Source organism: Oncorhynchus mykiss, chromosome 9 (genome assembly GCF_013265735.2).
Source record: "Oncorhynchus mykiss isolate Arlee chromosome 9, USDA_OmykA_1.1, whole genome shotgun sequence".
In the NCBI taxonomy this organism is placed as follows: Eukaryota; Metazoa; Chordata; class Actinopteri; order Salmoniformes; family Salmonidae; genus Oncorhynchus; species Oncorhynchus mykiss.
Genome location: NC_048573.1, coordinates 64,411,951 through 64,439,161, shown reverse-complemented (window position 1 = coordinate 64,439,161; position 27,211 = coordinate 64,411,951). Strand labels below are relative to the sequence as shown.

General features: G+C 46.4%; 1 protein-coding gene across 3 annotated transcripts; it reads left to right on the top strand.

Annotated features, from left to right (window-relative positions):
- The first annotated feature begins 448 nt into the window (after nt 1-448).
- Nucleotides 449-14,341, top strand: LOC110532657 (LIM domain and actin-binding protein 1). 3 transcript variants are annotated; one of them, XM_021616738.2, is made up of 11 exons: nt 449-1,000; nt 2,929-3,085; nt 3,518-3,563; nt 5,073-5,456; nt 9,787-9,847; nt 10,375-10,469; nt 10,725-10,799; nt 10,875-10,926; nt 12,277-12,347; nt 12,443-12,576; nt 12,802-14,341. In XM_021616738.2, exons 2-11 carry the CDS (start codon nt 2,964-2,966, stop codon nt 13,874-13,876), a joined length of 2,115 nt encoding a protein of 704 aa, XP_021472413.2. In that variant the 5' UTR covers nt 449-1,000; nt 2,929-2,963; the 3' UTR covers nt 13,877-14,341. The 3 variants fall into 3 exon arrangements, with proteins under 3 accessions (XP_021472413.2, XP_021472412.2, XP_021472410.2); XM_021616737.2 differs by having other exon boundaries at nt 451-1,000; nt 12,280-12,347; nt 12,775-14,341; XM_021616735.2 differs by having other exon boundaries at nt 452-1,000; nt 12,775-14,341.
- The last annotated feature ends 12,870 nt before the right edge of the window (nt 14,342-27,211 follow it).

Below are 27,211 nucleotides of genomic sequence, written 5' to 3'. Positions count from 1 at the left end.
TGTCAAGAGTGTGCAAAGCTGTCATCAAGGCAAAGGGTGTCTATTTGAAGAATCTCAAATATGAAATATAAATTGATTTGTTTTGTTACGCTCGTCGTCGGATGATAAATGACTGGACCAAGGTGCAGCGTGGTAGGCGTACATTCTCTCTTTATTTGAAAATGTAACACCGGGAAAAACCACTGAACACAAACCAAACTAGTCGTGCACAAAGCAAATACAAGATTCCACAAAACCCAAAAGGAAACTGACAACCTATATCTGATTCCCAATCAGAGACAACGATAGGCAGGTGCCTCCGATAGGGAATCAAACACACCAACATAGAAACAGAAAACCTAGAATGCCCACCCTAATCACACCCTGACCTAACCAAATAGAGAAATAAAAAGGCTTCCCTTTATGTCATACTGTGTTGGAGGTGAAGGCTGTACGGTATGTACTCACCTTGTTTGCGTTTAGATTCACCCTCATGAACACAGGGTTGTCACTAGTTAACACAGCCACAAAGTCAGAATTATGGCTAACCATGCCCATTTCTACAATTTCTCTTCTTAAATTGTCATTTTAAACCTAACTCTAACCTTAACCACACTACCAAACTTATGCCTAACCCTAACCTTTCATTAATACCAAAGCAATTTTTTTGGTGTGGAATCTGACTTTGTGGGTGTGATATCTAGTGTACACCGGAACAGAGGGTTTTGGATGGGAGGGACTCTGACTGTACCTGCCAGGTGGAGGTAAATTCTGCATCGTTATTGGTTGGAGTCTCATGGTCTTCATTTGCCCCCTCCCATCTCTCCAAGCATATTACAGACTTCTATGCAGCAGTGCAAGACAGCAAACTGTTACTGAGGCACGGAGGAGAAGGCTTGAAGACTGAGAGAGAAGGCAAAGAGACTGAGGAGAAGGCTTGAAGACTGAGAGAGAAGACAACGAGACTGGGGAGTAGGCAAATAGACTGAGTGAAGTTGAAGTAGTAAGAGAGGACTCAAAGGTAAGTAATGTGCATAAGCTCTTTAGAATTCTTATGTGGTGAGATTATTTTTAAGAGCCTGTTATGTTTGTTTTCATGAGATGTGATGCAAAACAGCTTTTCTGTAAATCACGAACGAGAAAAGAAACAGTAATCTTTATAAGCTGATCTAAAAAAAATAAAGGCTTATCATGGTATTTATTTATCAGTCTGGAAATAATGCTTTGAATGCTGGGAGTTAAGTTGGGACTAATCATTTTAGCTGTTTGCTCTCTGTACTCAAGTCATTTACTATTAGTTATATTTTTTATTGTATAGCCAATCATATGCTGCTGGCAATTTCCAAAATGAATTGTCTGAGGTGATATTTTGACTTGGATCTATGCGCAGTGTTCGATCAGTGGATAAAGCAGAAGAGAAAGTGTCAAGGCTACCAGTTGACTCTTGGCTACCAGTTGACTTTTGGTAAATGGGACTTTCCTGAATGCATGCACTAAACTAAAGAGCATATCTCTTTCTATACTGAACAAAAATATAAACGCAACAAAAGTGTTTAGGCCCATGTTTTATGAGCTAGATACATGCCAACCTGCTAAACGGGGGCTTTTTTGCTGATTTCAATATTATTCATAATAACTGTGAGATCCTCACGGTGGTGTGTGGAAGGAAGGTGTCTCCTATTTCTTCTTATAAAGGAATATATAGCCTAGGTCTACCTGTCTCGCCATACCTCTGTTCAAAAATGACAGTTTAAACCAATAGTTTCAGACAGTACTATGTTCCCTAACTCGAATCCTCATCATCCATATAGGCGTTGTTTTTGTCTGGTGGACCATGTGTAATCCTGAAATGAGAGTGCATGTAATGACAGTTAGGCTGAGAGTGAGTGCATGTAATGACAGTCAGGCTGAGAGTGAGTGCATGTAATGACAGTCAGGCTGAGAGTGAGTGCATGTAATGACAGTTAGGCTGAGAGTGAGTGCATGTAATGACAGTTAGGCTGAGAGTGAGTGCATGTAATGACAGTTAGGCTGAGAGTGAGTGCATGTAATGACAGTTAGGCTGAGAGTGAGTGCATGTAATGACAGTCAGGCTGAGAGTGAGTGCATGTAATGACAGTTAGGCTGAGAGTGAGTGCATGTAATGACAGTTAGGCTGAGAGTGAGTGCATGTAATGACAGTCAGGCTGAGAGTGAGTGCATGTAATGACAGTCAGGCTGAGAGTGAGTGCATGTAATGACAGTTAGGCTGAGAGTGAGTGCATGTAATGACAGTTAGGCTGAGAGTGAGTGCATGTAATGACAGTTAGGCTGAGAGTGAGTGCATGTAATGACAGTTAGGCTGAGAGTGAGTGCATGTAATGACAGTTAGGCTGAGAGTGAGTGCATGTAATGACAGTCAGGCTGAGAGTGAGTGCATGTAATGACAGTTAGGCTGAGAGTGAGTGCATGTAATGACAGTTAGGCTGAGAGTGAGTGCATGTAATGACAGTCAGGCTGAGAGTGAGTGCATGCATCTGCTTGCCCTGAATTCCAGTCAGTCTGTGTGACGTCCCAGGAAACAGGTGGGTAGTTCACGGAACTCTGACAGAGAGATGACTGGGGAGGGCCTGTGCCTGCTGGCAGTAGCTTGGGGGCTTCAACTTCATGATGTCTCAATGATGAGACAATGATGTCTCAATGATGGATTAGTAGCTGCTGTGTGCTGGCTACTGCCTTACTCACTGCTGATTCATCCATAGGAACCGCAAGTAATTAACACAATTGTAGCCTACTGTCATTCACTGCAGACATAGACGTATTGATCATACAGTCTCCTCCCACATGCTGAGATACTGCTGTCATGAAGTAAACACATCAGAGTTTTTTATTTAGAAGGATTTCTAATTCCATGATTGTTTAGGGTGGAATTGTGAGGTTAATTTGACCTATTATTTTTTCACCCTCCAGCCAGCTAGAGCAGTTTTTCCCTGAGAACAACAGAGATGGCCATCGCTCCGTTCAGTCGCAGACAGTGGGCCTCCCACTCCCTCAGAGTCACAGCTAATGAGTTGTCCATAGTTGGCACCAGAGGCAGGAACAATGCCATTGCTGAGCGCTTCTCCAAGTAAGTTTCTCACTCTCTCCCATTTACCCTTACTGTGACTGTTACTCACTTCCTAACATCTTCTCTTCTCAGTCAATGACTCTTCACATTTAAACTCACCCAGATGTATCTATTCTCTCTCTATTGTACATAACCCTGTATCAAGGTAGAAACAAACATACTCCTGATCACTGATGGCTTTTCCATCCTAGTAATAATGTTAGTAGTTGCGTAGTTTTATATTTTTGATATTCGGAGAAGGTTTCAGTGTCTGACCACTAGGAGACAGCGTTGATCCATGTTTGTGTATAATTGGAATTAGAAGAGATCCCAACAAACGCCCAAGCAGTTTTAGTTCTAGAGGCTAAGACAGGGCTGTAAACAGACTACCTATAAACTGCTCTACCTCATGATGCAGGCCTATGCTCACAACCCCATCTATCCTCTTCCTAGATACCAACTGGCTGCAGAGGAGGGCAACTCGGAGAGAAAGAAAGCAGTAAGTATCCACTCAGGGTTGGAAAGTGCAAATATCTAACAAAGCTATTTCTCTCTCTCACATGTACTTACTCATCCTCACTCATGCTCTCTCTGAGACACACACACACACACACACGGCTGTTCACATGCTGCAGTTGGAGACTAGACTAGAAAAGCCTTAATCCTTATGTTGAGACTTTAATCTTAAGGTAGATAATACCTCCACTGTCGTTTCACATCGATGCTCTTGTTCCTGGGTGGTCACTCCCTTCACGGCCATGAAGGAAGACAATGTAATGCCTGATCCCACCTTGCCGATACATCCACTCTTCCCGGTGGTCAGTTGGCTCGACCCGGGAATTGCACTTGAGGGGATATAAACAGACGGCAGGGATTTTTGTTCTTCGTTAGGCAACTTTTTCAATCCCAGGTAGGTGTCTGGCATAGGTAGACCATCATTTGGTGTACTGTGTTGAAAGCAGTGCTTGAAGTGGATTGAAATAGGTGCTGGCACTCATTTTGGGTGACAGTACTGTTTACATATATATTTAGGTGGGGAAGTGCTGCAATAATTTGAAGCCTATATTCTATAAGAGGTGCGGGTGCTCAAGCAGTAGAACATTTTCAGTGCCGGTATTTATAACCAGTGGGGGGAGGGGACAATTGAACTGGCAAATGCCAAGACTGAGTTTGCGTCTGGGACTCCTCATTATGGTTTACACCTGCGTTGTGGTGTAGAACTAGCTATTGTCACTGTTAGCAGAGGCTCAAGGTATTTTCACAGAATGTAAAATTAGGTAAATACTTACACAGTTTGGGGAGGGGGCATGCGGCAGGTCTCCTGTTTTCTCTTTTCCTGGATTGTTCCCTTTCCCTCAACTGACCCTTTTCTGTTTGACAATGGTGCCCTCTTGGTGAAATGTAAATAACATGTTAGCATAATACAGTTGGATTATCAGTCAACATGAGTCACATTTATCAGCATTCCTCACTGTCGAGGCTCCTTTTTCTCTCACTCCCCCTTCCCCTCTCTCTCGCTCCCGATACTTTTGAGTAGACCTATCTTGTGTTAAACATCCCTTAAATTTGTTTTAGTCATAATCCTAGTCACTTGATGAGCATGAGAAACTGTAGTCGGCTGTTTGGGTTAGCTAGGGAGAGGTCTTGTTTTTGGAAAGATGCTAGTCCAGTTGAATGCTAACGGTAGCTTTATTAGAATGCGGTTGGAGACTCTTACTCTTGTGTCCTGGAACTATTGATGTGACTGGTATCTGTTTTCTGTCCAATTACCCATTGGTCTCTATCTTATCTCCTTCACATGCTGCTAATAGTATTACCCTCATTGCCCTTCTGGGTTGAATTCCACAGTGTTTCTATTCTATTCGTGGATTCTATTAGGCACACCATTTTGATTTATGCCATTGCTATGTTTCTGCTAGTCAGACTATATGAACAAGTTTAGGAGTAGCCCTGGTGAATATAATGGATATCTTAATAAACTAAACTTTCTCTTTACGTCCTCCTCGAGGCTGCAGATCCGTTGCCCCCAACTCTCCGCAGTGGCAACCTGAGTGTGTTGAAGAAGTGGTGGGAGCAGCCTGTCCAGTCCTCAGCCACGTCCTGCGCCCCGTTACCCCACACTCGCTGCTTACTCCCCTTAAACCCTAAAGCCAAGCATCAGATCCAGCCCCAGGCCACTCAGGCCCAGCCACCTCTCTCACCAGACCCCGACACCAGCCCCACAGCCGCTGAGGACCAGGCAGGACCTGGTATGGAGAGAAGACTGCAGCAGAGAGACCCAGAGAGGCAGGAGGCAGTAGAAGAAGTACCTTGTGTCCCCAGTGAGAAGCCCAACATCCCCCTCAACCACCTCAAGATGATGTTCGAGAAAGGAGAGAACCAGCAGAACAAAGTAAGTCCAAAGTCACTGATTACAAACTAGCATGTTTTCAACAAAAAAATGAATAGGAAATATTTTTTTTGTATAACATTTTCAGACACCTTTTTTATTCTTTACATGACTTGACTGGACGTTATATTTCAAATCTTCCGTCACATAAATAGTGGGAATGGCTATTGGCTGAATGGCTATTGGCTGAATGGCTATTGGCTGAATGGCTATTGGCTGAATGGCTATTGGCTGAATGGAAACACTTTTCTATTGTTTAGGTATTAGGAGAGTGTTGTGTGGATCCGGTGGTGTGATTACACAAGCTACTCTGATGGTGACTTATGCGATGGCTTTGCTAAAGAAAAGCCCCATGTGTTTTAATCTGAGGTCAGAGGACTGCCTGAAGCTGAAGTATTGTGGTTTATAAGACAACTGGTCTGTGTGTCCTCCATTGTTCCTGTTCTAGAAGGGAAGGTGTCGTGTTCTCCAGGGGTCCGAGCCCTCCTGGGGTTAGTCATGCTGCCTGTCACATGCACCGCTATGACTGTTCTCATCTCACTACAGAACACTCCTCGAGATAGGCTAGCTATAAACATGTCCTCAGGCAGATAAAAGGGGTTCTTCAAAACAACCACTGTCCTATCCTCCTCATGCTCCCTCTGAGCCATGTTGATATAAAGGCAACATGTGACACTTTTCCAAATGCACTGGAAACCTTTGGTACTTTAGTATATTTTAGCAATTCTTCTGAACAAAAACATAAATTATTTTTATATTTGACTGAGTTAGTTCATTTTAAGGAAATCGGTCAATTTAAATAAATTAATTAGGCCACAATCTATGGATTTCACGTGACTGGGAATACAGATGCCTTAAAAAAAGTTAATCAGGCTGTTGATTGTGGATTGTTGTCCCACTCCTCTTCAGAGGCTGTGTGAAGTTGCTGGATACACGTTGATCCAGAGCATCCCAAATATTGTCTGAGTATTCAGGCCATGGAAGAACCGTGACATTTTAATCTTCCAGGAATTGTGTACAGATCCTTGCGACATAGGGGCGTGCATTATCATGCTGTAATGTGAGGTGATGGCGGCGGATGAATGGCACGACAATTGGTCTCAGGATCTCGCCACGGTGTCTCTGTGCATTCAAACTGACATGGATTAAAATTAAAATTGCGTTCATTGTCCATAGTTTATACCTGCCCGTACCATAACCCCACCGCCACCATGGGGCACTCTGTTCACAATGTTGACGTCAACAACCGCTGGCCCACACAACGCCATACACGTGGGTCTGCGGTTGTGAGGTCAGTTGGACGTACTGCCAAATTCTTTAAAACAATGTTGGAGGTGGCTTATTGTGGAACGTTCAATTCTCTGGCAACATCTCTGGTGGACATTCCTGCAGTCAGCATGCTAATTGCACACTCCCTCAACTTGAGACATCTGTTGCATTGTGTTGTGGGACTAAACTTCACATTTTAGTGGCCCTTTATTGTCTCCAGCACAAGGTGCACCTGTGTAATGATCATGCTGTTTAATCAGCTTCTTGATATGCCACGCCTGTCAGGTGGATGGATTATCTTGGTAAAGGAGAAATGCTCACTAACAAGGACGTGCAGAAATTTGAGAGAAATAAGCTTTTTGTGCGACTGGAACATTTCTGGGATCTTTTATTTCAGCTCATGAAATGTGAAACACTTTTTACATGTTGCATTTTCTTTTTGTTCAGTTTCGATGAGCTCATTTAAAAGCAAAGGATATTTTTCACCCTTATTAACTCTAGAGTCTAGACTAACAGTCTTTATTTTGTTTGTTTTTCCTGGCTTGTACAAATGTTAGGTATTGAATGTGAAAGGCCAGACTTTCAATGTAACATTCCAATGAGGTAGGGTTTTAGTTGACCATTGATCAAGATTCAGATTTTTTTTTTTAAATGTTTAAACCCACAGCACTGGCTCAGATAACTGGCTTACTACTCGGTCTTTGAACATGGACGCCCGCCTGGACATCAGATCAGAGGAGTGTTTTTGTAGCGGCTTAACAAGTTGCCTCACCTGCCATGCCCCAGCTGGCTGAACCCTCCTTCACTTCTTAAGCACATGAGCAGCTCTTTCTTGTTCTCTCAGCTGAAAGCCAGGAAGTGACCTGGCTGCCCCTTCCCTCGACCCACACCCAGCCCTGTGCCTGACCTGCTCCCTGACCTGTAGCTCAGCCCCTGACCCTCTCCTCGAGAGGTGGTGATGTCATGGGGCAGGCACATTACTGCAGTAGAGAAGAAACTGAGCCTCCTCTGATAAATCCCTCCCTGGCTTATCAAAGCAAGGCCTTTTCCTTCTGCCCCTCCTCCTTCTCTCTTCTCCCGCTCCTCTCGCTGGAGGAGACGGCCATGAGGGAGAGGCACTGTGAAATTAATTGACCCAACTTCACCCCCCCCCCCCCCCCCCCCCGGTCACCCCCCTCTCTCCTTTCCAGCCCCACTCCCCTCCATATGCCCCCCTCTCTGCTTCTCTCTCTGTGTGACTGTGACGAGGCAGAAAGGAAGGACGAAGGAGAGGCACCAGTTCATTGGAGCCACAGTGTAATGAACAGAATCGAGTTAGCTGCTGTTGATGTTCCAAGCTCCTCCAGGACAGATATGAGCGCTCCAGCTTAACTCCTTTCCTCTTCCTTGTGTTCCACTCTGCTTCTCCCTGTAGCTCCTAGCGTTGCTTTGCAAGAGGTAAATATGTTTTTTGTTCTTTGTTTGGTCTCAACCTTGGATCTCCATAAGCTCACTTGTAGTGCTGCGGCTCTGAAACAGTCTCCGCCTTATATTTGGTTTGCTTTCTTTGCTTGTTTTAATGTTTTGACTAGATTCTAGCGCATTACGCTGTGAGTCCTTTGATGGTAGGGCTGGCCTATACACTGACTGCACTATGGTTGGTGAATTATGCTTACTGTCAGTGAATGGGCTTATCAAGGACTTTTTCATGTTTTTGTCAATGGTGGTTCTGGGCTATATGTAGCCTCAAACTCACTGATTCTTGAATGGACCTTTTTTGTTATTGCTCTGATGCCCAGCCAGCTGGCGGTAGGATTCAGGGAGGAGCCTCGATTTGTATCATCTGTCTCTGGGGGTTTTAATTGTCAGTGGGATTAGTGTCAGGTCTTTGTCTGTCTGGCTTGCTGATCAGTTCCTCCCTCTCTGAGCTCAGCTGCCTCCTGGCCTATTGTTTGTTTACAGCCTCCCCCATATTGTTGAGGCACCGCCCGTGACCATGGTCTGGAGAGGGTATCGTCTGAGTCTTGGTTTGGTTTGGGAGGGGGCCCTCTGGCTGGGTTAGAGAGGGGTCTCTCCGCCTGTGGTCCGTCTGGGCCAGCTGGGGTCTGGCTCCCCCTAGAGCCTAGATTAATCCACTCTGGAGGATGGAGCAGCACGTTCAACCCCTTTCTGCCAATGCAGATCCAAAATCCAGACTGCCACAAACGCACAACCCTACAAATACTTTTCCTTCGGAACAGCACTACTCTGTCTCCTCTTTGCATTTCAGGGTTTTATCCCCCACTGTCTGTATTATTAAGGCTGTGCCCATTGCAGTTCCAGCCTCACAAGGCTCTGTGACACCCTGTTGCTCCTCTAATCTCTGACACTGATCACACTCTGGCTAAAAGGCTCTGCGTGGTCAATCCAACGTCTGCAGTGACCGTACAGCATTTACTGCGATGCAGCCTCTGCAGAAGTCAGAGCATTCATACTACTTGTGCTTCATGGAGCAGAGCTGTCATGAAGGAAGTTGTCAAGGACGTGCATTTGCTTATACAGGACCTCCCGCCCCCACCTAATGTCAACCAATCATGTCAATGCGGAGATATATGGAGCCCTCTGTATTGTTACAAAATTTAGGAGGCGCACAGTGATGCGGTACAGCCTGAGGGAGGCAAGGCAGACACCCCTATCTGCCCCAGGCTCTATCTCACTGAGCTCATAAGGGGATTAGAGTATAGAGGGATTGGATGCAGAGGCAGATAGCCAAGAAGGGGGAGCTGGACAACAAGCCAGGCTGCTACTGGAACTGACTGACTCACTGACAGGCTGCCATACCACTTCTCTTCTCCACTCCTGTTTTCCTCTTCTGTCAGAGCACAGGGTTCAGAACTGTCTGATGGATGGCCCTGGTTCTCTCCTACTGTATGTTTATGCTAGCCTAGAGCTAAGTATGTGAGCATCATATGTTTCTGTATGCAAACCACGACACAGGTGCTGCTGGCATTAGTCCGTATGTTCAGAGCCTGCTGAGTCTACAATGTAAAGGCTACCATAATGGAATATGCTGTCCTGATAGTGTGGCTTGGCTCTGTGTTTCCAGGTGTCCAGAGCGCCTGTGAGGATCGGAGGCATCACTGATAACATGGACCAGCTACTTGGAGGTACTATTACACTGAGGAGACACACACGGAATGGGACACCAGAGTTAAAATCTAATCAAGGATATTGTTTCACTAGGCCACACAGAACTACAGACAGACTAAAACATATGTAAGTTGTTTCCTTCCTGTAGCTGTTTCAGTGGTATAGACTGTATGGAGAGGGCTGGGGCTCACTCCTTGTGCTATGATCAGCAGGATGCCCCAGTGATTACAGGAAGAATGATAGTTACAGGAAGAAAGCTTTTTCTTTCCATTCCCCCGTGAACCTGTTCCCATCACAGCCTGACAAACACTGTGGTTACATCTTAAATAGTATCTTATTCCTTAATAGTGCACTGCTTCAGAACAAAGCCTATGGGGCTGTAGTCAAAAGTAGTGCACTATATAGGGGGGGCATTTGGGAGGCTCCCCCATGACCCACAGTCTGCATTGTGCTGAATCTAAAGCCTGTACTTTCCTTTCTATAGCTTATGCGCAATGTGTTTCTGTGTATGTGTGTAACCTGCGCTTCTCTCTCTGTCTCCTAGATGCAGGGAGTATGGAGTCCATGCCCCTGAGGGACAGGATGGCCATGTACCAGGCTGCTGTGTCTAAAACCGAGGTGTTATCCTCCTCAGTCAGCGTGAGTTCCTGTCCTTTACACTGCCATGGAAGACTAACTACCATGTGCAACCATAGACATCTCAAATCTGACTGAACTTGAGCCCAAAGTAATAACTTTTGGACCACAGGAAGAATGGCTTCTGCTTTGGCAAAAGCATCATGTGGATCCGAAATAAACCAAACCAAACTTCAGGCCCATCCCGGCCAGAACCTGTCATGTGCAGGTTACTTATCCCAACTGTAAAACAGGTCCCTGTCTTTCTCTCTCTGACAGAGTGATCAGTTGGACTCAGGCCTCCTCTGCAGCAACAAACAGAAGGAGAATGTACCCCCAGGCAGTGGGGTCATGGTGAGAAACTGTGCTCTTTGTGTCTGTGTGTCTATGTCTGAAACATCCCTAAATCATGATCTCCTCTCCTCTCAGGGTTCGGACTCTGAGCCCAACAGTAGGAAAGCCTCTTCCACAGAGAGCAATGGTAACTATTTTGGTCCACCACTACATTTCACCAAATCTATATTCTTGTTCGTCATCATTTGTCTCCTCCACTGAGTGTACGAAGCATTAAGGACACCGACTCTTTCCATGACATACACTGTCTAGGTGAATCCAGGTGAAAGCTTTGATCCCTTTTGATGTCCCTTGTTAAGTCCACTTCATTCGGTATCATGATCTCCAACAGGTTGGTTGTGACCTACCAGTAGCTCGCAGGCCACCTATGAGTAGCTCGCAGGCCACCTATGAGTAGCTCGCAGGCCACCTATGAGTAGCTCGCCAAACAATTCTGAAAGTACATGCAATATTCACCTGTTCCACCACAAACTGTCATAAATCTTTCAAGTATCAGACACCGCAAGCTCCCAGCTACTATCAAACGAATGCAAGATTGACATTATCCCACCCCTGGTTAGCCACTATTGGCTTAAAAAGCCAAACCTAACACAATATCTGTTTCAATATTAAGTTTCAGCAATATTGCCCCTGTCTGGAAGTGTGGTGCTGGTGTTCATCACTCCATGTGTAGCCAGTAGCGATGGGTCGATTGCAAACGAATGGCTCTTCTTGGTAATTGTCGGGAAGCGAGTCGCATATGTGAGAGGCGTTCATTTGGCTGCCTAATTTGCATCACTTTTACTGAAGATGGTAATTCGCAGTGCAGGAACAATATAAGGAGAGGCTGATTCTGATCTACGTGCATTCAATTTGACTTACCTGGCAGAAGTATATCATTAGGATTTATTTGCAAACTTTGCCATGAAATGAGCAGCAGTAGTATAGAACCATCACTATACCGGCACGTTAGACAGCACAGTAGATGCCAATTAAAGGGCCAGATGTGCAATTAAGTGTAGGTAAAGCTGAGGAGACAGGTTAAAGAAGGATGTTAAGCCTTGAGACAATTGAGACATGGATTGTGTATGTGTGACATTGAGGGGGAATTGGAAAGACAAAAGTTAAGTGCCTTTGAACAGGGTATGGTCGGTGCCAGGCGCACCTGTTTGAGTATGTCAAGAACAGCAACTCTGATGGGTTTCTCACGCTCAAACAGTTTCCTGTGTTTCAAGAATGGTCCATCACCTAAAGGACATCCAGCCAACTTGACACAACTGTGGGAAGCTTTGGAGTCAACGTGTGCCAGCTTCTAAGTGGAATGCTTTCGACACCTTGTGGAGTCCATGTCCCGACAAATTAAAGCTGAGGGAGTGGGCAGATGCACGCAAGCAACTCAATATTAGGAATGTGTTTCTAATGTTTGGGGTACTCTGTGTATTAGGTCAGTATATTCACAACAGCCTCCTCTGTTGCTGATATTAGTCTCATGTCACAGCAGGCTCCAGTATCGGCACCTCCTCTGTATCCTCGACCCAGAACGATCAAGCTCAGCCCAAGAACCCCAGGGTGAGTTCAACAGTACCCTTTCTGCATTTTTCTCAGAAAGCCATTCCCTCTCTTAATTAACCTGCCTTGAATGCCTCTGTTTTGTGTGTGTACAGAGCTTCTGCTTGCCTGCACAGGAGAGCTGTGTGTCGTGTCAGAAGACCGTCTACCCTCTGGAGAGACTGGTGGCCAACCAACAGGTCTTCCACAACACCTGCTTCAGATGCTCCCACTGCAACACCAAACTCAGGTAAGTGGATTGGACAGATGCCATGCAGCAAAGAATTGTTTGATTGTTGTTTAAACATCTGTGAACCTCACTGTTAGTGGACCTTATATTTGTTGTTAGGTTCACATCTTGTTCCTCTTGAGTTTTCAAGGATGAGGGTTTATGCTGCTTGATTATAAAAAGTATGGCCTTTCTCAATGTGTTTTGTCTGCTGGACAGCCTGGGAACCTACGCCTCTCTTCACAGCCTTGTCTATTGCAAGCCTCACTTCTGTCAGCTGTTCAAGGCCAAGGGCAACTATGATGAGGGCTTCGGCCTGCGCCCTCACAAGGAGCTGTGGGAGACCAAAGGAGAGAGTGGGGCTGGGGAGGAACAGCTGACCGAACAGACCACAGAGGTCACCTCCTTCTCCAAAGACAAGCTTAAGAAGTGTGCCTCTACCGGCACACTGTTGATCAGCCCAGCAGTGGAGGAGTCTCCACTGGCCAAGGTCAATGTGGTAACAGCCTCCCTAGAGACCCGTACCCAGATCTCCACAGAGAAGGACAAGCCAGTGGAGACACGTCGGCTGAAGATTTCCTGGCCTCCCCGCACCGAAGGAGATGGAGAGGGGGGTAACATGGGGTCCAGCCCCACCTCAGAAGGAAGCTCCGGTGGCAGACCATCCCGTGCCAAGTGGCCCCCAGAGGGTGACTCGGCCTTCCCCGACCAGAGCCCAGAGTCCACCGAACGCTCCACCCTCTGCAGGAGCTCCTCCCTCAAAGAGCGCAGCCAGCCCTTCTCATTGGCCAGCCCCTCCCATGCTCCTGCCCCTGCTGCCAGTCAGACAGCCAATCCTGAGCCAGAACTGCTGGAGAGGATGAGCTCATTGGAGGACAGGGAGCCTGAGCTGGCCTCCAGTCCTAAGGAACAGATCATAGAGGTCCGGGAACAATCTCACAGCCTGTCACATGACTACCACACACCTTCTGACGACAGCTATGTTGATGTCCAAACCAGCACTGAGGAGGGTAGAGAAACACCTCTGAAAGAGAACCACCACGAATCACTAGAGTCAAAAGAAGAACAGGGAGCGAAGGAGGACTGGGATGAAGAAGAGAAGATGGAGGGAGAAGATGGGGAAGGGTTACCTTCTCAAAACTGCCACACTGCCTTGTCAGAGATCGTCACGCCCCCCTCGTCTCCGGAGGCGGAGCCTAGACCCAAGACCAACCCCATGTCTCAGGATGTGGGCTTCTGGGATGGCAAGGAGGCCGTGTCTGTAGAGGACATGATTAAGAGGAACCGCTACTATGAGGAAGATGAGGACGAAGAGGACTGAAAGAGACTGGTTTATTAAGTCAGGAACATTATTAGACATGATCAACAGGCTGTTGACTGAACTTCCGCCCCTCCTTTTTGTTTTCGTTTGAAATGTAGATTTTCTCTCTTCATTTCCCTTTAACCTAAAGAACGGTGTCTGGCTGTGTTTGGTGTGATGTCAGTTTCTTTCTTTTCTACTACTACTCATTGTAATAATTTATCTATGTAAATTTTACCTTGGCTCTGGATTTGTCCGGAAGATGGTACAAGCCAAACAAATGCTGATAATATGAACTGAACCCAGTTAATGAGACACCATTTTTGTCTGTATTTTCAAATACAGTAGTTTTATGAATGTTTTTAAGGTGGTATGTTTTATCAGAACAGCAGGATAGCTGTAAGGACTGGAAGGGTTTCCACCATATTACGTATTCTGCTGGTTATCATTGTTCAAATTTGAATAAAGCAATTGTTATACAAAATATTCAGTGACCTCTAGTCTCATTATACACATGTAGATCGAAAAATGGAAATAACCACCTTTTGTTACATGTATTACAGTGAGTGGGGAAAGTATTCAGACCCTTTGACTTTTACCACGTTTTGTTACGTTAGCCGCATTCTAAACTGGATGAAATAGTCCCCCCCCCCCCCCCCCAAAATCTACACACAATACCCCATAATAACAAAGCATTTATTTTGTGCAAATGTGTATATATGAAAAAGGGAAATATCACATTTACATAGGTATTTAGACCCTTTACTCAGTACATTGTTGAAGCACCTTTGGCAGTGATTACAGCATTGTCTTTGTTATGTGTTACAATACATCTCCCTCACTAACTTTAAGCATCAGCTATCTGAGCAGCTCACCAATCGCTGCTGCTGTAAACAGCCCGTCTGTAAACAGCCCATCCGACTACCTACCTCATCGCAATATTGTTTTTATTTACTTTTTTTGCTCTTTTGCACACCAGTATTTCTACTTGCACATCATCTGCACATCTATCACTCCAGTGTTGATTTGCTAAATTGTAATTACTTCGCTACTATGACCTATTTATTGCCTTACCTCTTTTTTACTCCATTTGCACACACTGTATATGCATTTTTCTATTGTTATTGACTACTTTTGTTTATTCCATGTGTAACTCTGGTGTTTTCTTGTCGCTTTGCTTTATCTTGGCCAGGTTGCAGTTGTAAATGAGAACTTGTTCTCAACTGGCCTACCTGGTGAAATAAAATTTTAAAAGCTTGGCACACCTGCATTTGGGGAGTTTCTCCCATTCTTCTCTGCAGATCCTGGCTGGGACACTCAAAGACATTGAGACTTGTCCCAACACCACTGCTGCGTTGTCATGTTTGCTTAAGGTCATTGTCCTCTTGGAAGGTGAACCTTCACCCCAGTCTGAGAACCTGCTCCAGAGCGCTCAGGACTTCATCAAGGATCTCTCTGTACTTTGCTCCATTCATCTTTCCCTCGACCCTGACTAGTGTCCCAGTCCCTGCCACTGAAAAACATCCCCACAGCATGATGCTGCCACCATACTTCGCTGTAGGGATGGTGCCAGGTTTCCTCCAGACGTGACGCTTGACATTCAGGTCAAAGAGTTCAAACTTGGTTTCATCAGACCAGAGAATCTTGTTTCTCATGGTCAAGAGTCTTTAGGTGTCTTTTGGAACACTCCAGCGAGCTCTCGTGTGCCTTTTACTGTGGAGTGACTTCCATCTGGCCTCTCTACCATAAAGGCCTGATTGGTGGAGTGCTGCAGAGATTGTTGTCCTTCTGGAAGGTTCTCCCATCTTCACAGAGGAACTCTGGAGCTCTGAGACCATTTGGTTCTTGGGTCACTTCCCTGACCAAGCCCCCCCCCCCCAGTAGGTAGGTTAGTGAGTGCTCACAGAAGGGCACTACTCACTCACACAGAGAATCTGTCGGCATCCCAAATGGCACCCTATTATATATAGGGCATTAGTTTTGACCAGGGCACGTATAGCTAAAAAGTATGGTACCCAGGCTAGGGCACATAGGACTCTGGTCAAAAGTAGTGCCGGTAGCCTAGTGGTTAGAGTGTTGGGCCAGTAACCGAAAGGTTGGTAGATCAAATCCCCGAGCTGACAAGGTAAAAATCTGTTGTTCTGCCCCTGAACAAGGCAGTTAACCCACTGTTCCTAGGCTGTCATTGTAAATAAATTGTTCTTAAAGGACTTGCCTAGTTACATAAAGGTTAAATAAAACATATAGTGAATAGGGTGCCAGTTAGGAAGCATAGCCCAGTGCTCACAGGAGGGCACTACTCACTCACTAGTACGGAGAAACAGAAGCCCAGTGCTCACAGGAGGGCACTACTCACTCACTAGTACGGAGAAACAGAAGCCCAGTGCTCACAGGAGGGCACTACTCACTCACTAGTACGGAGAAACAGAAGCCCAGTGCTCACAGGAGGGCACTACTCACTCACTAGTACGGAGAAACAGAAGCCCAGTGCTCACAGGAGGGCACTACTCACTCACTAGTACGGAGAAACAGAAGCCTATTGCCTATAACCGGAATTGCCAGCAGGCTCCCTGACTCAGCAGAACTGTTGGACATGCATTGCATTGCTATGTTTGGGGCTCCCTGACTCAGCAGAACTGTTGGACATGCAGGGTTATCCATTTAGAGGATGCAGGTTGGTCAGGTTCATTCATTTAGAGGATGCAGGTTGGTCAGTTTTATCCACTTAGAGGATGCAGGTTGGTCAGGTTCATTCATTTAGAGGATGCAGGTTGGTCAGGTTCATTCATTTAGAGGATGCAGGTTGGTCAGGTTCATTCATTTAGAGGATGCAGGTTGGTCAGGTTCATTCATTTAGAGGATGCAGGTTGGTCAGGTTTATCCATTTAGAGGATGCAGGTTGGTCAGGTTCATTAATTTAGAGGATGCAGGTTGGTCAGGTTCATTCATTTAGAGGATGCAGGTTGGTCAGGTTTATCCATTTAGAGGATGCAGGTTGGTCAGGTTTATCCATTTAGAGGATGCAGGTTGGTCAGGTTCATTCATTTAGAGGATGCAGGTTGGTCAGGTTCATTCATTTAGAGGATGCAGGTTGGTCAGGTTCATTCATTTAGAGGATGCAGGTTGGTCAGGTTCATTCATTTAGAGGATGCAGGTTGATCAGGTGCATTCATTTAGAGGATGCAGGTTGGTCAGGTTCATTCATTTAGAGGATGCAGGTTGGTCAGGTTCATTCATTTAGAGGATGCAGGTTGGTCAAGTTCATTCATTTAGAGGATGCAGGTTGGTCAGGTTCATTCATTTAGAGGATGCAGGTTGGTCAGGTTCATTCATTTAGAGGATGCAGGTTGGTCAAGTTTATCCATTTAGAGCAGGCCCGGGAAAAGGCTTGCCCGGGACCGTATGCGCCAGCGACCTGATTCAATGCGGCCAGTGGAATCATGCTCAGATCACATCAAGAATTTGCGATAGTAAAGTTTTGAAAAAGCGTATTTGCTATACGAATTAAAAGCCCAATTAATTCTCGCCTTGGGGAAATGATTTAACTCCCACCGCTTGTGAGACATTTATTTTGAAGGCACGCATAAATAACTGCACGAGGACAGACAGTGACTGACAGGCTGACACACGTCACAGTTACAAATAGTAGCTATAGTAGAAAAAAACGAGTTCTTCAAAGACAAAAGTAGACGATGAATGTAGGATGTTGACATTGACATGTTCAATCATTGAAGTATCAAGGAAAGCTGTGTGCTTAGTGTGCAAAGAGAGCATCACTGTCTTGAAAGACAACAACTTGTCCCGACACTTCCAGACGACACAGGCAGAGAAATATAGGAATATGTCTTCTGAGCAGAGGACAGGTGCATCGAAAGAGTTGCTTTCTCAGTTGCAGCAAAGACTTTTCACAAAACTGCATTCAGCAAACAACGGAATTGCGAGAGCTAGCTAAGTACTGTCCCCAAAAATGGATAAACATAGCAAGCCACTCGCTGGGAGCGAATTCATTAAAGAATCTTTAATGTTTGATTAGATTAGAGTTGACTCCGCAGCATAACTTTGCCCCGCAAGAAGGAGCTGTTTGAAAATGTTCCCCCTGTCACAGTGACACAGCGTGTTGAGGACATTGCAGAGAATATAGAACAGCAGTTGAAAGACAAGGTAAAGGATTTCACCTATTTCTCCTTGGCCCTGGATGAGAGCAGTGATGCAGGTGACACAGGGCAGTTTTTGATATTCTTACAAGGCGTAACCCCAGACGTTGAAACTACAGAGGACCTTTCTTCAGTGCAGTCAATGAAGAGCACAACAGAGAAATATTTATTGGAGGAGGTTAATACGTGTGTGGCAAAGCTGGGACTTAGTTTTGAAAAGTTATCCTGTGTGACCACTGATGGGTGCCCAAACTTGACAGCAAAAAACGCTGGTCTTTAGAAAAGGATACAAGATCAAGTAACTGAGCTGAACCACCCTGAGAAACCACCTTTCCCCGGGATCACGGTGAATGGGGGCTACTTTTTAAAATTCACATTTGAGTCATTTAGCAGACACTCTATCCACAATAACCGGGATTCAATCACACAGCTAATGCACCTTTAAGGCATTTTTCTTGACGTTCAAGGAGAACGCTGCGGATGTCAGCGGAAGTGGAAAGAACCTTTAACAGTAATGTTCAATGGGATTGTCGACAGCACACCTTTAATTGAATCTCAGTGCATTCAACTAAGATAGGTAAAACAACCACATCACAATCATTGAAGAACACTTGCATAACCACAAGGGGGAGCCCAAAGTCCTTCCCTACACCTACTGTAGCTCCAGAACCATCTCACTGACACTCACTGAAATCACAGCACACATCAAATCATTACCCAATCACTCTAAAAGCACCTCTCTATGTACGCCTATTGAGTTTCTGGTTGTCGATGAATAATATATAAAAAAAACGTCAGAACAGCCAGTTTGTTAATATTGCCTTTCTCGTGTAGCTATAACATTTCTAGTGACTCCAGTGTGTGTGTGTGTGTGTGTGTCACGGCTGTTGAAAGGAGCGGACCAAGGTGCAGCATGGTGAGCGTACATGTTCTTTAATTAAGAAAAGACGCAGAACAAAACAATACACACTACGAAACAAAACCGTGAAGCGTAAGGCTAAATGCCATAAAGAAAGTCAACTTCCCACCAAGACAGGTGGGAAAAAAGGCTACCTAAGCATGGTTCCCAATCAGAGACAATGATAGACAGCTACCCCTGATTGAGAACCATTCCCTGCCAAAACATAGAAAATCATAGAAACACAAAACATAGAATGCCCACCCGAACTCACGCCCTGACCAAACCAAAATAGAGACATAAAAGGATCTCTAAGGTCAGGGCGTGACAGTACCCCCCCCCACCCCAAAGGTGCGGACTCCGGCCGCAAAACCTAAACCTATAGAGGAGGGTCAGGCATCTATCCGCGGCAGCTCAGGTGCGGGCCGCAGACCCCGCTCCACCGCTGGCTCACCCCACTTTGGTGGCACCTCTGATGCAGGGACCCTCGCCGCCGACCGGGGACCTGGGACCCTCGTTGCTGGAGGCTCCGGAATGGGCACCGTTGTCGCTGGAGGCTCCGGAATGGGCACCGTCGTAGCTGGAGGCTCCGGACTGGGCACCGTCGTCGCTGGAGGCTCCGGACTGGAGACCTTTGTCGCTGGGCGCTCCGGGACTGTAGACCTTCGTCGCTGTAGGCTCCGGACTGAAGACCGTCATCGCTGGAGGCTCCGGACTGGGCACCGTCGTCGCTGGAGGCTCCGGACTGGAGACCTTCGTCGCTGTAGGCTCCGGACTGAAGACCGTCATCGCTGGAGGCTCCGGACTGGGCACCGTCGTCGCTGGAGGCTCCGGACTGGAGACCTTCGTCGCTGGGCGCTCCGGACTGTAGACCTTCGTCGCTGTAGGCTCCGGACTGAAGACCGTCATCGCTGGAGGCTCCGGACTGGGCACCGTCGTCGCTGGAGGCTCCGGACTGGGCACCGTCGTCGCTGGAGGCTCCGGACTGCCACTCTCCGGACTGCCTCTCGGGCTTCCCTGCCAGCCGTGTTCGTCTCGTCGACTCCACCCTCCGGTATCCCTCTTCGCACTGCTCCACAGAATCCCAGGCGGGCTCTGGCACTCTCCCTGGGTCGACCGACCACCTCTCTACCTCCTCCCAGGTTGTCTCATACCCCTGGCCATGCTGCTCCTCCTTACCATGATGCTTGGTCCTTTGATGTTGGGAAGTTCTGTCATGGCTGTTGAAAGGAGCGGACCAAGGTGCAGCGTTGTGAGCGTACATGTTCTTTAATTAAGAAAAGACGCCGAACAAAACAATATACACTACAAAACAAAACCGTGAAGCTAAAGGCTAAGTGCCATAAAGAAAGTCAACTTCCCACCAAGACAGGTGGGAAAAAAGGCTACCTAAGCATGGTTCCCAATCAGAGACAACGATAGACAGCTACCCCTGATTGAGAACCATACCTGGCCAAAACATAGAAATAGAAAATCATAGAAACACAAAACATAGAATGCCCACCCCAACTCACGTCCTGACCAAACCAAAATAGAGACATAAAAAGGATCTCTAAGGTCAGGGCGTGACAGTGTGTGTGTGTGTCTGGGGGAAAAATATCCTCATTGTGCTGCCTGTGTGAACGCAGCCGAAGTGAAAATTCTACGGAAATTAAGATTCGGCCCAGACGGCTGACTCATCTCCCATTCAATCTCAATTCAGGCAAGTGTCACTATGTTCTCTTGTTCTACATCACATCTGTTGGTTTCAGGGAGGAACTGGTATGTCATTAATGGGAACAAGTGACATTGGAAACTCTTTTAACTTCCTCTATTGTAAACAAATCTCCATTCTGTAATAATAACAATCTATTAATCTGAATTGAAAATGTGCACCGTCTCATTGAGGTTATTTTCACGAAGTATGTAGTATCGTGGGAACATGATGCCACAGCCCATGATATCACCCTTGAAACAGCAAGGACCAAAGGGTTTCCCAACCCCACTAACATGGACGATATTCCCATCATCAGAGAGAGAGAGAGAGAGAGAGAGACACAGACAGAGAAAGAGAAGGGAGGAGAGACAGAGAGCGAGGATGAGGGAGAGGGAGAAAGAGAGAGAGAGAGATGAGAGAGACACAGACAGAGAGAGAGAGAAGGGAGGAGAGACAGAGAGTGAGGATGAGGGAGAGGGAGAAAGAGAGAGAAGGGGAGAGAGAAAGGGAGAGAGAGAGAGAGAGAGACACAGACAGAGAAAGAGAAGGGAGGAGAGACAGAGAGCGAGGATGAGGGAGAGGGAGAAAGAGAGAGAGAGAGATGAGAGAGACACAGACAGAGAGAGAGAAGGGAGGAGAGACAGAGAGTGAGGATGAGGGAGAGGGAGAAAGAGAGAGAAGTGGAGAGAGAAAGGGAGAGAGAGAGAAGGGGAGAGAGAAAGGGAGAGAGAGAGAGAGAATTATCTACCTCACTTGCTTTGGCAATGTTAACACATGTTTCCCATGCCAATAAAGCCCTTGAATTGAATTGAATTGAGAGAGAGAGAGATGAGATAGACAGAGAGAGGAAGGGAGGAGAGACAGAGAGCGAGGATGAGGGAGAAAGAGAGAGAGAAGGGGAGAGAGAAAGGGAGAAAGAGAAAGAGAGGGGGAGAAAGAAGCTTTGTCAGTGAGGACTGTTGATAATAGATGTGATTTATGTTGATTGATTGATTATCCAAATGTTATTTAAGTTTCACTAAGAATGCACCATTGTCACCTTCCAATAGTTCTTCGCAAAAAACATGTCACTAGAAACACCTGCAGTGGAATTTCACTTGAAACTATTTTTAGGATGTCCACAAGGAAATGATTATCTAGGTAAACCGCTATGTTAACAGCTAGGTAAACCGCTAGGTAAACCGCTATGTTAACCGCTAGGTAAACCGCTAGGTAAACAGGTAGGTAAATATCTAGGTAAACCGCTATGTTAACAGCTAGGTAAACCGCTAGGTAAACCGGTAGGTAAATAGCTAGGTGAACAGCTAGGTGAACAGCTAGGTAAACAGCTAGGTAAACAGCTAGGTAAACAGCTAGGTAAACAGCTAGGTAAACAGCTAGGTAAACAGCTAGGTAAACAGCTAGGTAAACAGCTAGGTAAACCGCTAGGTAAACCGCTAGGTAAACCGGAAGGTAAATATCTAGGTGAACAGCTAGGTGAACCGCTAGGTAAACCGGTAGGTAAATATCTAGGTGAACAGCTAGGTGAACAGGTAGGTAAACAGGTAGGTAAACAGGTAGGTAAACAGGTAGGTAAACAGGTAGGTAAACAGGTAGGTAAACAGGTAGGTAAACAGGTAGGTAAACAGGTAGGTAAACAGCTAGGTAAACAGCTAGGTAAATATCTAGGTGAACAGCTAGGTGAACAGCTAGGTAAACCGGTAGGTAAATATCTAGGTGAACAGCTAGGTGAACAGGTAGGTAAACAGGTAGGTAAACAGGTAGGTAAACAGGTAGGTAAACAGGTAGGTAAACAGGTAGGTAAACAGGTAGGTGAACAGCTAGGTGAACAGCTAGGTGAACAGGTAGGTAAACAGGTAGGTAAACAGGTAGGTAAACAGGTAGGTAAACAGGTAGGTAAACAGGTAGGTAAACAGGTAGGTGAACAGCTAGGTAAACAGCTAGGTAAACAGGTAGGTAAATATCTAGGTAAACAGGTAGGTAAATATCTAGGTGAACAGGTAGGTAAATATCTAGGTAAACAGCTAGGTAAACAGCAAGATAAATGTGCTGCACTTGATGCTCTAATATTTTCAAACTCTGGATTTAGTGCCTAGCTGTCCCATCTATTCAGAATGTTCCGGTCTATTTTGCACACTGTGTACAGCGATTAGCAAGGGGAAATGCTCTTGTAGCATCCCAATGTTATGGACATGATCACTGGGTCAAACAGGGCTCTACGACACGCATCTATACACATACATAACATTACTTCAGGATTCATTAAGTAAAACAAATTCAATCTCTGGTGAAAAACAACAAAACAATAAAAAATAAAGCAAGAGGGAGACAACAATAAAAAAAAAAGAATGAAAAAAACATTGCTAAAGGTAGCCTGCAGTGTGTGTGGCTAGGTTGCTGCAGACATGATCCTTTCCGGTGTGTGCGGCTTGGTTGCTTGTAAATATTTTTGGAGTTGTCATGGGAGCCATTCCCGGCTTAAGATACTGTTTAAACAATCTCTATCTGAGTGTGTGTGTGTGTGTGAGTGTGTGGGACGGGGAGAGAGATGGAGACACTGTATCATTAGTGCTCCCATGAGGGCCTCTGTCACAACACACACAACACACTCAGCAAACACTGGTGCCACTAAGGGGGAGGAGATGAGTGGGGGGGGGGGGGGAGAAGAGGAGTGCGGCTAAAAATAGCAGTGTAGAGTGTGGATAGAGAGAAGGCAAGGCTCTCTGGCACCTTAGACAACTGCTCGCCATGCCAGGTAACCTGGCTGAAACCTGGCCGAGACCTGAGGACCAGAGGGATGGAGGAACACAGAGGTGAGAACCAGAGAACAGGGCTGGTTGGCGTTCGTAGTAAGAGAGTATGTCTGAAAAACACAGGGGCTTCCCTCAATCCCTCCCTGGCCAGGCCCAGGGAACTTTGACTCAACTGATTCCTCAACAACAACATAACCAGCTAGAATACGTGTGTGGATCAATTAAGACAGCAGGTCTTAATTCTTAAAATGTGACTATGGAGGTGGTAGGATAGGGCCTGTGCCACTTAGGCAAAGTAGTGTTGGTGGTAGGATAGGGCCTGTGCCACTTAGGCAAAGTAGTGTTGGTGGTAGGATAGGGCCTGTGCCACTTAGGCAAAGTTGTGTTGGTGGTAGGATAGGACCTGTGCTTTTTAGGCAAGGCAGTGGTGGTGATAAGGTAGGGCCTGTAGCTGGTGATGATGGTGGTAGGGCAGGGTGTGACCAGTGACAGCCAGGTTAGGTATTGGCGGTGATTGTAGGGCAGGTTTGGACCAGTGACAGCCAGGTTAGGTATTGGCAGTGGTTGTAGGGCAGGTTTAGACCAGTAACAGCCAGGTTAGGTAGTGCTAGTTGTTGAAGGGCGGGGCCTCATGCTGCTGGTGAGTCACTGATGATGAGCTGTGATGGGGCCGTGCTCTGATAGCCCAGTGCCCGGCAAGCTGACAGGGTTAATGAGACTTGGTGAGCCGCTGTCTCACTGGTTGCGCCCAACACTGGCTGCCTCGGTCCGCTCTGAGCACAGAAGAGGGTCCATGGTCCGTTGGCACAGTCAGCACCATCACACTGTCGCAACACACGGAATGGAGGTCCTCACTGTCTGTGCCAATATCATAAAATAAACACTTGTGATTGATCCTAGTGATATGACACGCAGGCAGCTGGCAGCCACAGAACATAAAAACAGAGATGAGCTGATTCCCAAAGGGCACCACTACTTTGAACCAGGGCCAATAGGGTGCTGTGGTTTCACAGATGATTGAGGTGGCAAACCAAACCAGGCAGAACATCTTCACAGTGTTTTGTCTTCGTTTCAAAATTCAGTGAGGCAAAATAACAGACACAAATTGAAAATCGGACTTTCCTATAGAGAGTCTGCTATGGCCTTGTGCACTATCGAGAACCATCCTGACTGGTTGCATCACTGCCTGGTATGGCAACTGCTCGGCCTCCGACCGCAAGGCACTACAGAGGGTAGTGCGTACGGCCCAGTACATCACTGGGGCCAAGCTTCCTGCCATCCAGGACCTTCATACCAGGCAGTGTCAGAGGAAGGCCCTAAAAATTGTCAAAGACTACAGCCACCCTAGTCATAGACTGTTCTCTCTTCTACCACACGGCAAGTGGTACCAGAGCGCCTAGTTGAGGTCCAAAAGGCTTCTTAACAGCTTCTACCCCCAAGTCATGCGACCTCTAAACAGCTAATCAAAGGGCTACCCAGACTCCTCTTTTACGCTGCTGCAACTCTCTGTTTATAATCTATGCATAGTCGCATTAACTCTACCTACATGTACATATTATCTCAATTACCTCAACTAACCGATGCCCCCGCACATTGACTCTGTACCAGTTACCCCTGTATATAGTCTCGTTTGTTATTAGACTGCTTCTGTTTAACTATTTGTTACTTTTATTTTCTATTTTCTATAGATTTTCTAAAATCTAAAATATGTTTTGATTTGTTTAACACTTTTTTGGTTATTATATGATCCATATGTGTTATTTCATAGTTTTGAAGTCTTCACTATTATTCTACAATGTAGAAAATAGTAAAAATAAAGAAAAACCCTTGAATTAGTTGGTTTGTCCAAACTTTGGACTGGTACTGTAGATATTTTGGATACTTTGTCAAGAGGGTGCATACTGTGAAGTCCTGAGTTATTGTGTTGCTGATTGTGTTTAAGGCTTGGATGGATGGATGGATGGATGGAGAGGAGAGGAGAGCACTAAGAGATTCTAGGAGGCCTGTTCATCTGGGGTGCGTCCTTTGGGCCATGGTCAAAAATAGTGCACTATGTAGGGACTATGGTGTCATTTGGGATGGACCCTAAGAAGTTCTAGGAGTCCTGTTGATGTAAAGTGAAGGAGCTGGACAGGAGCCTGTATGTGAACCCAAGCATGGGAAAGCCAACCTCAGACGTAGAGTGGAAAACCACATACATCATTTTTAAGATTAATGGGGAGCTGTGCTGGGGCGTGCAGATTCTTGTGGCGTCTACCACCCGCCAGCCAAACCAGAGGGGGAGTCCACATACAGAACCCAGTCGGACTGACTGGCGTGGTAACGTTATCGTGGTGCCCCAATCCATCCCTCAGCTCTGCCTGGCTGTATCATCTCCAGCTTTACTAGGGTTGCATCCCAAATGGCACCCTATTCCCTTTACTGTGTACTACTTTGGACCAGGACCCATTAGGGTTCTGGTCAAACGTAGTGCACTAGGAAATAGGGTCCCAATTAGGATGCAGATTAGGAGAGATTGTCAGATAGTGAGGAAAATAAGCAGCAAGGTTGCATGCTATAAAGTGTACTACTTTTGGCCAGAGCCCCAATGGCACCCTATTCCCTATTTAGTGGACGACTGTGGTCAAAAGTAGTACACTAGACTGTATAGGGATTTGAGGATAGGATGCCACTTCAGACGTACTTTTAACTAGAACACATGGCATGTGGCTGAGGCCCTGACTATAACCCCTTGACAAGGATCGGTTTAACAATAAGGTCCGCCAGACTGGCCAATGTCTAGATAACTCTCAGAATCCCCACAATACACTCCCTCTTGCTCTGATATAGTAGCAGACCTAGCAGTGCATGATGGCTCATTTATAGTGATAGCTATAGTGATAGATAGCAGTGGGATGCTGGAGGCTTTGGGATGGCAGGTGCCTGGAGACAGAGAGATAGCAGTGGTTGGTAACAGGGCCTGTCCTCACAAAGGGCCACACTGAGAAGTTAACTAACCGTAGCAAGATAACTACAACGGATTCCCCGATTGGCGAGAGCGAGAGAGATCGGCTAACTTCCTGAGGAATGAGATATTGTCCCCGTTTCTTCCTTAAGACGTTTTGTTGTTTTCTTCTTTATCGGCCTGTGTGATCCTACTCTATCTGCCTTGGCCACCTCCAGCTCTACCTCCTTCTCCAGCTCTACCTCCTTCTCCAGCTCGACCTCCTTCTCCATCTCTACCACCTTCTCCAGCTCGACCTCCTTCTCCAGATCGACCTCCTCCAGCTCAACCTCCTTCTCCAGCTCAACCTCCTTCTCCAGCTCAACCTCCTTCTCCAGCTCTACCTCCTTCTCCAGCTCGACCTCCTTCTCCAGCTCGACCTCCTTCTCCAGCTCGACCTCCTTCTCCAGCTCTACCTCCTTCTCCAGCTCGACCTCCTTCTCCAGCTCGACCTCCTTCTCCAGCTCGACCTCCTTCTCCAGCTCGACCTCCTTCTCCAGCTCTACCTCCTTCTCCAGCTCGACCTCCTTCTCCAGCTCAACCTCCTTCTCCAGCTCGACCTCCTTCTCCAGCTCTACCTCCTTCTCCAGCTATACCTCCTTCTCCAGCTCCTACTCCTTCTCCAGCTCGACCTCCTTCTCCAGCTCGACCTCCTTCTCCAGCTTTACCTCCTTCTCCAGCTCGACCTCCTTCTCCAGCTCGACCTCCTTCTCCAGCTCGACCTCCTTCTCCAGCTCGACCTCCTTCTCCAGCTCGACCTTCTTCTCCAGCTCGACCTCCTCCAACTCAACCTCCTTCTCCAGCTCGACCTTTTCCAGCTCGACCTCCTTCTCCAGCTCGGCCTCCTTCTCCAGCTCGGCCTCCTTCTCCAG